Raw genomic sequence first — 12546 nt, forward strand, 5'->3', positions numbered from 1 at the left:
ACAGCCTGGAGATTTTCCCATGGTATGTAGAGACTTGAATGGTGATGTGTCTAACTCGTCGAATGGCTCTCTAAATCATGGTAACAGCATACTACCGTTTGGAGTACTTTTGTTAAAAAATGAACGTAATCGAAAAACGAAAAACAGTGATTCAACAAAAGGTGTTTTTTACCAATTTTGTTCGATAGTCATTGTCCGTCACAACTGTATATCGGATCACGAGGGGGTAGAAACTGAAGAAACATTTCTAACTACAGAAAAAATTTTGCTCAAAAAACAAAATCTTGAGTTTTAGAATAAATTGGAACGGTCTCATAACCATGAAACTTAGCTGAAATTCAGTTGTGCGTTCTGGCAGACAGCTAAAAATTGTACTGAAGATGTGAATGATTGATTTTCATACCTCCTAATAGCTATCTAATCTGTTTGTGAAAAATTCATTCCTGAGCTCCTAATCAATAAAATTGGGAAAAATTGGAAAGAGCTCAAAGTAAAATTAAGACTATAAAAAAAGTGGTGCAAAAAATGAACAATAAGAGTGATTTTACTCTTGCTAAATTTCAGGAACAAGAAAAACAAAAAATTTCTTTCTTTGAGAGAAGACTTGAAAACAAGAGCCAAAAACGTTCGGAAAATTTTTATCAAGTCATAGGTGAGATCAGAAAAGAAAAGAACAAATAAATTCAAAACACAAAATACAGCCTTCCGAGTGCATGCGTAAATTACCGAGTGCATGCGTTAAGCAAAAAAGCTTAGCTCTTTTTCCAAACTGGTCAGAAATTAGTCAAACGAAGTACAACACCACAAAGTCTAAAAAAGTTGTAGCGAAAGGAAATAAAAAAAAATGTTTGAAAGCATTTTAACCCATAAAACTTATGAAGTGAATAAGAACCTAAAGAAAACAACAGCTTCATAGTTTCAACCAAAGTTACAAACTAAAGAAAAAAAGTAATCCGGTTATATCTGAGCTATCGATGCCTTTCTAATCAATGTGTAGAGTTTCTAGTATGTCCTTCAATTTTTAATATTGCTAAAGATCAACAAACTCAAAAAAATGACATATTGTCAGATTGATTTAACTACAAACCTAGGTCTATACCAGTTTTTGAGAAGGTTTTGGAAAACGCTTGCAAATTTTTCTGAGTAAAATTGATGAATTAACAGCAGGTGTTGAAAAATTGTTTTGAAATTGCAAAGTGGGGAAGTCCGAAACATATTCGGGAAGAACATAAACTTTATTTGGTTTGAGAATTACTTGTATAAGGAATTTGTAAACTCATGGTTAAATTTATCAGACGATTTTGTGGAAGTAAAATAGTTCATGAACACATAAAAGAATAGGAGTTAACAGATACTATAATTACAGGCCATACAAATAAGAAACTTCGCAGCCGCAATCAGTTTACAAAAAGAACAAAAAAAAACTCGAAAATAGGGTTCGTATTTTTTATAATAAGTTATGGCACAGTTGGATAATATCCAAAAGAGTATGAAACTCAAAAGTTATAACTTATTATTTTAAGTTACGGCACAATTGGATGGAAATATTCTTCTAGAAGCGTTAACAACTGCCAATGAATCTTTGTAGGGATATAGATGTCTCTTATCTTAGTTTAAGAGACATCTATATGTGTGACAACGAATTTTTTTTTACGTTATGGTAAATTACCATCCCTTTGTTTTGTGTTTTTGGTCATCTTGTTTTTATTGTTAGACAAGAGCAAAAAAAGTTTTTTTTCTGTTGTTTTTGTTGTTTGAAGAACTTTTGCGTTCCTTTTGTCTATAAGATCTAAGTTTAAAAAAAGTAGATGATCAGATTTTATATTTTGCTCATGGAAACGCCACCCTACAGGTGGATTCCTTTTTGGTATTCTCCCGAGCCAAAAAAAAACTGTAAACGTAAAGTTTCATGGAATGTATGGATATAAAATTTGGCTTGAAAAGGAAATTATTATGATTATAATGTAGCCATAATTAGAAAACAATGTTTGGCAAAAAAAATTTTGAAGCCAAACTTTAAAAAATCACAATAATTTTTCTTGGGTCATTTTACGAGACAATTTATCCTCAAAAACGTATTTTAGCAATTAGACTGAGCTGCGCCAGTCTGGTATTAAAAATAAATGATTATGATATTTTAAAATCATTTTTAATAGAACATAATAGAATTTAATGATTCGACAAAAGAGGATTGTAATCCATTTCTAATCAATTTTAATCTTTTTTTACTTTTATAGATACTGGCAATGAAATTCTAATGTAATTGATCGTTATATAGAAAAAAATTTTGCTGGGTGGTCATATTTTTTGACATTCGAGGAAAGCGAAATTTATTGGTAGCAGCTGTGAATTTTTGTTCGAATTTCTGTTTCCAAAAAACATGTTTTGGCTGGATTTCCCTTTCAAAGTTGAGGCCCTGCGCTGTAAATTGTATCATATTATTTCTTCTAATGAATGTTTTTACGCTATTGGGCACTGAATTTTTGCTTTTGTTTGAATTGTTTTGCAGAAACATGTTTTATAAGAAAAATAGATGTATTGAAATTTTTTTTCAGTTTTCAATTGTTTAAAACTAATCAGGTCTGTTAAAGGGCAGTCTGGACATTGAAAGCTTTGCACTGATATAAGTAGTATTGTTGTTTCGACTTTCGAAGAAAATTCGGAATATCTATGCTTGGTGTGTTTTTTTGTTCAGTCAAATTTGTTAATTAAGCGTTTTTGACCAAATTATTTTTTAACATCTGTGAGATGATGTTATCCAAAGCTGAAATTCAAAAAGGTAATTCATCTGTGAGCAGGGGCGGATCTAGGATTTTCTCGAGGGGGGGGGGTCGGATTTTCAAAAACATTTCGAAAGTTTTGTTGACTTTTTTTTTAGGTCGACCAAATTGATTTTCTAAGCTCTCTCAAAGCCTTACAAAGACTAAATTTTAGCCAAAATTTCTGCGCCGCAGGCAAATTTTTGAAAATTTTAATTATGAGATTCGTCACCAGAAATGGTTATCTCAAAATATAAAAAAGGGGGGACCCTTTGGGTCGGCAGGGGTTCGAATCCCTGAAGGAAAAAAGGAACGTCCGCAACCCCCCCCTCTAAATCCGCCCCTGCTTGTGAGCATTTTTTGTGAAGTTACGGCCGTTTGAAACTTGCTAATTTGGCCAATTTGGGATAATAAAAGTGCGGTAAATTGCGTTCTTATAACAGGCGTAGGAAAAATATTAATAAGTTCCAAATTGCATTGAGGCCTGTTGTCACAATTCGAGACGCTAAACACACCCTCAGTATTTTATAAAGCGTGTGGGGGATAAAATGAAGAAAAAATGAAAAAAAAAATTGTCTATTTTTCTCAATTATTCTCAAGTTTGTCAATTATTCAATAAAAAAAATTTTCAATTGGCCTTCAGCGCAGTCAGAAGAAAATTCAGGGCTTTGCCCTGATATACGAGCAGTCTTGCTCTTGTTTTATTGTGAACTGCCTTTGAGTTGGTCAGTTTTTGCTTAAAATTTTGAGCGAAACATGTTCGAAGTTCAGTTTTTGATTTGCTTTACTCTGATAACTTCAATGTGTTATAAATAGCTCAGATAAAGCCTCAAGACACGAAAATTTTATCGTTGAATAAAATTTGCCAAAAAACTGAGACATAGAAAAAAGTGGTTGTTTTCAAACCAAATACATGAGATAATTCAACGGGTGATCGAAACATTCAAGCTATTTTCTCGCATACGAACAGTCGTGCTAATATTCTGGGGTCAATTTTGTGAAACCAATTTCAAGATTGTGCATTTTTTGCATCATCATTATTTGTCAGTCAATATCGTCACGAGTGATACAAGGAAACCTTATCTTTTTGACGTTATTTGAAGGGAGAAGGAGGGTTCGGGGCTGCAGCATTGTGTACAAGCTGATAATTTATTTCAATCAGACAGCGATACGGCTTAAGCACATGTATTTGCATGCTAATTAGTACTCAGGGAATGATAATTAGATCTATAAATGATCGCTGCTTGAATGAGCCTGGTTCAAAATTGTACAAATTAAGTACTAAAATAAGGCGGATATTCAAGAAACCTCCATATCTACAAACCGCCATATTCTGAAGCCGAAATTATGACAAGTCGTTCGAGGATTGTCGGGTCTTTTTACTTCCGCCCAAGTTATCAAATCTGAATATAAAATTAAAGAGAAAACTGCTCGAACTTGATTTAGTTGAAAACTAAACGCAATAATTGAGACGTATATTTATATTAATATTTGTTTTTAAAATGTTTACTTTTACTTATTTTAATATTTGATTTTAATAATAAGTAACTGATGCGCTGTGTTATTTTGGGCAGAATAAGTTTAAAAACAAAACAAGAAAAATTTTTTAAAAAACTGGATTAAAACAAACACATTACAAGGCCAAACTGTGTATTTTGTGAACTGTAAGGAGATTTCCGCAACAAGGATTCTCTCTTTTTTGTTCCGACTTTCGAAGAAAGGGCAGATTATGTATGCTTGGTGTGTTTTTTTTTAATTTGGTCAATTTTCGAATTTTTAGCATTTTTAAAGAAAATTTTTTCTACCATCCAAGATATGTTAATTTTTTGAGCTCTAATTTAAGATATTTCACCTGTGATCATTTTTGGTTAAGTTATGGGCGTTTGAAAATTGCTAATTTCGCCATTTTGGGATGATTAACACGCGATAGATTGCGTAAAATAACACGCGTGAGCAGCGGATTAAGGCGTTCCAAATTGAATTGAGGCAAGACATTTGGTCGTATAACTAGAATACAAGTGGTATTGGCATTATAATTTGTTTTTTTTTCTATATATAAAGCAACAAAATGTATTTTTCTCTCCATTTAGTCGCAATATAATCTTTTGTTGAGTCTCCATAAAGTCCCCATAAAGTTTATCATTTGTACCATATAATGGCAACAAAACCTGTTTTATTGCCATTTATTCGCTAAGAAAATATGAAACATTCTGAGCATAATTTTCTGCCCTAAACCCCCAAAATCAAATCTTTGTTTTTCAAATTCTTGTTATATAAGTGTTGCAACTTTTAGCAAGTTTATTGAACCTGCTTAATTTTCATTTTATTGTTCCGACTTTCGATACGAAAGTAACGGAATATTTGTGCTCGGGGTGGGTTTTTTTTCTTCAGACAAATTTCGACTTTTTAACTAGCCATTTTTGGCGGAATTTTTTTATATCATGCAAAAGGTATTGTTGCCCTGAGCTTGAATTTGAAAAGATATTTTACCTGTGATCATTTTTTGTAAAGTTATGGGGGTTTAAATATTGCCATTCTGACCAATTTGGGACAATTAACGCGCGATATATTTCGCGCTATTAATGCGTAAGCGGAGATTTAATCCGTCTTAGAAATCGTTCCAAATTGGTTGAATTAAGCTGACTTGCCATAATTGATTTGTTACAAGGAGCGAAATCTATCCTTTTGCACTTTATATGGCGTGTGGGGGGATAATTTTCAAAAAAAAATCAAATTTAAGAAAAAAAATTTTCATTTTATTTTTTAAATTTTTTTTTGCATGTTTTTTTACTGCTCCATAAACCTTAAAAGGCAATCGGAACATTCAGGGCTTCGCCCTGATACGAGCAGTCTTGTTTATCTTATTTTTAGTTTATTAGTGCCTTCTTATTTATCGCAGTAGCGGGTTGGGAGAGGGCATAGGTTAGCGGATGCTCTCTCCCTCCATGAAGATTTAGAAAAGTTTTAGGGTCAGTCAGCCAAAATAAATAGTACCATGGGGGGAACCTCTGCCGATCCAAAGGGTACTGTGGGCACTATTTTAGGGCATCCATTTTGGATGACCGATCCTAAAATTTTTCAAAAAAGTGCCATGGGTTCCAATAATTACGTAGTTTCAAGAAATTTTTAAAAACCTGAGCAAAAGTTGAGTTTTTCTAATGATGGTTATTAGTTAAATCATGATTGCAACGATTCTTATTGGTGGCTCTTGATTTTAGATTTAAGTTTTAAGCTAATAAATTTTGCTTCCAGTGAGTCACGTTTGTAAATAGATTTCCTGGGGTTTCTATGGAGAGAAAATTTGGTTTTATTGCAATTATATAGTATAAGAAGTAGATTTGCTTGGGTTTATATGGAGATAAAATAGATTTCGGCAGAATTGTAATGCAATAAAATCGTTGCAGAAATAATCAATTTTCGTGCTATTATAACAAAAAGTGTCTCCCAAATTGGTTGCACAAAATCGATTATAATGGCAATATTTTTGGCAAAATTTTCTCAGTATAATCTATCTTTATTCGATGAAACTTCGTTGCGGGTTCCTTCGTTTTCTTTGATTGTTCCGACAAAATTTTAGCATGCTGTTTAACGATTTGTCTCTGGAATCCAGGAACATACAGACTCAAAATTGTGCGCCTATCCTTTCTGACAAATTCATAAAAGGTCAAAACACGTCCATCAAAAGGCCAAAATTGTTTAAAAATTTCAGATAGCACGTTCAACTTTGAGCATCAATACTTAGGTTGTATAGGTTTACCTCTGACTAAACCCCCGGTAAAGCACACAGACTTACATATCCAAACAGACAGGTTGGCGAGCAGAGCCACTTTGGGTTGTCGGTATTGCAGGGCAGTCATGGGGTGGCAAAAGACGAGGAAGCGATCTGCCGCCAGAAGCCCCATTGTTATACACGTCACCAGCACCGTCACCTGACAACACACACACACACACACACACACACTAATTGCTATAAAACTCTATGTCATTGATAGTAAAATATGAGAATTGTATGAGTAGCATTTTTCCATAGACAAATTGTATGGAATTGTATGACCAGCGTTTTTCCATAGACAAAGTGTATGGACTTGTATGGACTAGCATTTTCGTTATATGGAGGTCAACCCGGGTAGTAATAATGACAGTGGGCTGAGTTTCTCAAATCATATCTCAAATCTTACTCTACAGCACTCTAAAAGATCTTGTTCTTTCTGCTCTGATCCAATCCAAAAAACACTGTACATGCAAAAAAAACAAAGGCCAAGAAGGATATAGAGCAAACTTTGGTCTGGCAAAACACTGAGAACGTTTCTACTGCAGCCTTTAGGAACATGACCAAAGTATTCTCCTTGGCTGCAATACAAACTCGGATAGATGTGCAAAGCAGTACTACTCGCCAGGGCTATTTCATCAATTTTTGTTCACTTTTTGAAAAAAGTAAAAATAACAAAAGTGCTGGGCGTAATTTTATACCAGACCAATAAATCAGACCAATTTTGCGCTCAAAAGTAGAGTTTTGACAAAGCATTTATACTCCTACGAAGATATCATTCCCTGATAACGAGTGAAAAAAAATCACTGAAATCAGTTTTGCCAGCGTTTCAAAATCGTCTTTATGTCTAAATTCTGAAATAATTTATGCGCGCTTTTATGACTTTAACAAATAATGCTTAGATGAACGCGAACTTCCCGCTCAAAAACTGTTAATGAATGAATTGAAGCATTTTTTTTGTTAATACACTAGTGGACAGAATTAGGCGCAAGTTCGGGTTTTTACTCTCTGAAATGTCTGTTTCAATGTCGATTTTGGACAACGTTTACTTCGATTTTGAGCAAAAAATTTACATCAGACGAAGATCAAGTGATCAGAGCTACCCTCTATAAAACTATAAATTTTTAGTATCAAAGACTTACTAATGTAATCTGGGTCTGAAATGGCTAGAATTCTTCGTTTACGAAATTTTTGAATCAGCGCGAAATAGTGAAAAACAGCCACGTTTAGAAAAAATCTATGGTTATTATTTCAATTTTCTCTCTGAAAAATTTTCATATTAAGAGAAACGGACTCTGTTTAGACAGGCTATAAAAAGCCTTTCATAGACCCTCTTCGAATCGCAGAAACCACTCATCATCATCATGTTGCATGAAAACTTTTTTCTACTTCGCTTACTTGAGAAAGATTTCACTACGATGCAAAAATTATTGCAGATGAAGAAATCTGGAACTTTCAGACCCGGATTACAACGGTTATTTTGAAAGCAAATTTTGATTGTAGCTTTGATCATTAGCTCATGGTCTATGTAAAAGTTTTGCTGAAAATTGACTTAAATGTTGTCCAAAAAAGATTTTTAAAAAGGCATTTTAGAGAACCAAAACCGCAATTTGCATCAAATTTTATACAGTAGTGTAGTAATTGTCTCCACCAACTCAAAATTTTAAATTCATCGTTTGATTCTAGTTTTCGAAAAGGATAGTTCATAATAGGCAGGAACTTAGTTAGAAAGCAAGTTTGACATCTCCAAATCTCAAATAACAAACAGGAGATGTAATCTCATTGCTTATCAAAACTTGCTTATAAAAGTTTATTAAACCGTCAATCGGAGTTCGATTTTGGGAAACTGGAAGGCATAAGTTATAATACTGCGTAAAAACAACTGTTTGCAGTTAAGAAAACCTCGAACAAATTTATATGGTAGTCGGCGAAAAAAATGTAGTCTTTAACAAGTTTTGAACACAACAAGACTACTCATACATCAGGGCAAATCCCTGAATGTTCCGAATGCACCATAATTCTTATCGATTAGTTGTTGGTAAAAAACTATTGAAAAAATACGAAATTGGGTGAATATCAAAATTAAAGTGTAAAACTTTAAGTTACGACTGTAACACGATCGATTAGCTTAGCTAGCCTCAATTCAAAATGAAACGATTTGGTTGCGCGGGATAATTCGACACGCAGAAAAAGTTCGCGTTACGTTCTCAGCATTTTGACTAAAATCTTCAAAGCACGCACAATTTACTCCAGGGCATAGCCAAATTGGCAATTTTCAAACTTTAAGAAATTTGCAAGAAATCGTCAGAAATCATTTTAAATTTGATTTCACTAAGTCAATATCTTCAACGGGGTAAAAAAATTTTAAAAAAATTGTTTGCTTAGAACAATTATTTTGATCGCTGGAAACTGACTGAATGAAGAAAACCATCCCAAGCATAAATATTCAGTTTGGTTTGAAAGTCGGAAAAATAACAATACAATATCTCTTTTGTCCCATAATTGCTGCTTAGCATCACCGTCTAATTTTTTTTTTTGGTCTCGTTTAACTTGTTGCACTATAGTATATCTCACATTTTTATTCAACAGAAACTATTAGTTAAAGCCGCATTACTCTGGTACTTGTTTTTTGTCACACATGCTTGAAGATTATCTGGAAATTCAAAAGTACTCTGATTGAGACATTTGATTATTATTTGGATGTTTTGTTGCATTGAGTACAATAAAGCTGGTATCTGAAACTGTTTTGGTATGCAAAAAAGTTTTCATATGTTGAGAAGTTTTGTAGTCATTTGAATAGTTTCTCACAAACTATTGAGTTTGCCTGCTAAAATCAGCGAACTCAAAGATTTCAGTTTTAAAAAAGATATAAATTAAAAGTTTAGTTCACTTCTGAAATGGAAGAAAATTGAACAAAACGAAAATAACTAGTTGGAGTGCAGTTAGCACGGAAAATCAAAACTACCCCGATTTGACTTGCTTTTTTTATTCGAAATTCAAGTAGGAGAACTCAAAGTATTCTAGAATTTAAGAATTTTTTCAAAAATTTTTTTTAGAACTATATAACAAAAAAATCAAACCATTTTTTTTTCTATTTTTTAAACATTTTCTTAATGACTTTTTTAGAAAATTTATGCGGTACTTTTTGAAGAACTAAATGATTTCAGTTTCTTAAAATATTTTGCAAAGATAGTTTTGAAAAGTTTTGTTTTAATTCTAGGAAGTGTTGAGCTCTACTGCTCAAACGACGGACAAGGAAACGAGTGAAATTGCAAGGAAATTACTTTTTTGTTTAAACAATTACTGTGGTTTCTGTGCTAAGTGGACGCCAATGGGTCGTTCTTGTTTTGTTCGTCCTTTTTTCATTTCAGACGTGAACTAAATGTGTCCATTTTAATATTTTCGTTAATACTCGAACCGATCGATTAAAAATTAATGTTGTAGATAGTGGAACGAGCGTTTTTGTCCTGGTCACTTAAAGTTGGTGTAAGTTTTGTTATTCAGGTTTGTTTCATTTTTCCCACGCAAGGTCATGAACCATTCTTATTTATCAGAGCGTGGTAAAAATATAGTAAAATTAGAGGCTTTTAAGCCGTATATCGATCGACATTAAAAACATCCCAAACTTCCCAAATGGCTACTTAGTCAAATTTTGAGCAAGTAAAGTGAACGAATCATGAAAGTTTTCCATAGCTAAGCTATTATTTTAAGCTTACTATTTTGCGCTTCTTCGTTATTCGGACATGGAAACATTTTTGAAAAGAATCTAAAAACACTATTTAAAAAAACTCAGATTTTTTATGAAAAAAAAAATTGGTTTTCAATTTTGTTAACAACTTAGCCGAGATATCTGCAGTCTATTAATACGTTTTCTAGGAAATTTTGAGGTTACTTGATCAAACCTCGCACAAGAAAACTACTCAAATTGTGATGAAATCAATTGTTTTTGTTTTGAAAATAACTATATGATCGGAGTAACCTGTGCTACTAGCATATCAGCCGGTCATTCTTGTTTTCCTCATCGTTTTGCTTACTTTTTCAGTTTTAAGTTGAACTAAAGTTGCAACGACAGCGATTTTACCTACACTACCTTTGGCTTCAACCGCCAACAGTAAAACTAAATTTTTCTTTTACTAACAGTTTTGTTATTGTTTGACTAGGACCGATAGGTTTAGAAGTGGGAAAATATTATGTTATTTGGCGCGAGGAGCATTTTTACTCTTTCTTTGTCTTTTCTTTTTCACCATTTTTCTTTATATTTTAGTTAAACAAAATGTTTAATTGATAAATATCGTACAACAACAGCCTTTAAAAGCCAAAAGCAAAATATTGCTGAATTTTTACAAACATACAAATGGCTCTGGCCATTCAATTTTTGATCCATCAATCATGCGTTAGCTATCAGCCTAATTTGCGTTTTGTTTTATGGAAATCTGCGCCAGCGGGGAAGAAATGATGAAGTCCAAAGATAACATTTTAGTTTTCAAGACGGAGAAAAAGTGTCCTGTTGCGGAGACGAAGTAATGACGTCTGAAGATAACATGTATGTCCTCAAGACATTCCGCAATTAAAATGTCACTACCCACTCGATAGCCTTCTACAAAGGCCATAACAGTTGACTAGAAAGCAAAAAGACTGCAGCATTTTATCGATTGGTCTCAAAATGGTTAGCTTATCGATTATCAATCAACTGATTTTTTTGGAGAGGTCCTGTCAGTAAATGTGTTCGCGGCATAAAAGTTGAAGAAGTTGGCAGAGAGTGCTTTCAACTTGTACGTGAATGAATTCGGAAACTTGTTCTTAGTTTTTCAATTCTTCAATCGAACAAGATTGTCTGTATTATGGCGGAGTTGATCAAATGCAAGTGTAAAAACTCCGAATTAAGAAATCACAACTCTAAAATAACTGAATTTTATGCAAACTTTTTCCTACGCGCAATGTAAAAAAGTGATCGGATTTACTTAACGACCCCCCCCCCCCTATTGTATCTACTAAAGAATCTCCCCCTTCTTGAAGGGGGGAGATTGTTAAGTAGATCCAAGTGACCTGCTTACTATCTAGTAAGTAGTTGTTCGATCCAACTTTGTATTCGGGTTGAGGAACTTTGTATTCGGGTGTGTTTTAGTTTTTTCTTTCCGCTTTCCACCCAAAATCAGCTACCACAAATAATCATCGGACTGGGTTGAGAGATAAATCATTTTAAAGCCCTTTCATTCGTGATTCGAACGACATTTTAAAATTTCAAAAAAGAATTCTCAGTGTCGAGAAAATTTGTTTCACTGCTGACGCATTGCGAGTAGAATAATGTAAAAAACTGAAGTAAATTGTTCAAAGTGGGATCAAAAGTCAAACATATTTTTTTTGCTGCAACAATTTTGCTGCGTCATGGGCAGGGCGGATCTATAATTGCTATGACAATTTGCTGCGACAATTTTGCTGCGTCATGGGCAGGGACGGACCTAGGATTTTCTCGAGGGGGCGCATTTTCAAAATCTTTTTAAAAATTTCCGACCTTTTTTTAGGTAGTCACAAATGAATTTTTCGAGCTCCCGCAATGTCTTAAGAGGACCCTGTTTTGGTGAAACTTTCTTCGCCGCAAGCAAAATTCAAAGAAAACAAGCAAAAAAAGCGTTTTTAGAAACTTTTTGGAAACTCAAAATTAGTTTATATTGGCTCCTAGGCGCCTTAAAGTTTGTCAGCCAAAAATGGTTGTCTCAAAACAGTACGAAGGAGGGACCCTTTGGTCGGCAGGGGTCCAATCACTGAGAGGAAAGGCGTCTGCCAAACGCCCCCTCCCCCTAAATCGCTCCTGGTCATGGGTATGTTTAATTTTCATTTTAATTTATTTGAGATAATTTACTGGAGTAAAACTTCAATCATTCTATTTTCAAAGTCTGGGGTCGGTGACATTCTAGTCCGGGTTTGAAAAATTATTTTAGGCTAAGTGAAAATTGAGTTTTTTACCAAAGTCAGTAAGTAAGGGAAAAATTTCAAAACGATCATTAGAATTTCAACACG

General features: G+C 33.7%; 1 protein-coding gene across 1 annotated transcript in view; it reads right to left on the reverse strand.

The window, feature by feature from the left end:
- LOC134842485 (G-protein coupled receptor 54-like) overlaps nt 1-12546 on the reverse strand; it is a 201155-nt gene that overhangs the window by 104003 nt on the left and 84606 nt on the right. Inside the window, exon 4 of the mRNA XM_063858847.1 lies at nt 6553-6688. Coding sequence (XP_063714917.1) covers nt 6553-6688 — 136 coding nt within the window. The remainder of the gene's footprint in view (nt 1-6552; nt 6689-12546) is intronic.

This window comes from Symsagittifera roscoffensis, chromosome 3, assembly GCF_963678635.1.
Source record: "Symsagittifera roscoffensis chromosome 3, txSymRosc1.1, whole genome shotgun sequence".
Lineage (NCBI taxonomy): Eukaryota > Metazoa > Xenacoelomorpha > Acoela > Convolutidae > Symsagittifera > Symsagittifera roscoffensis.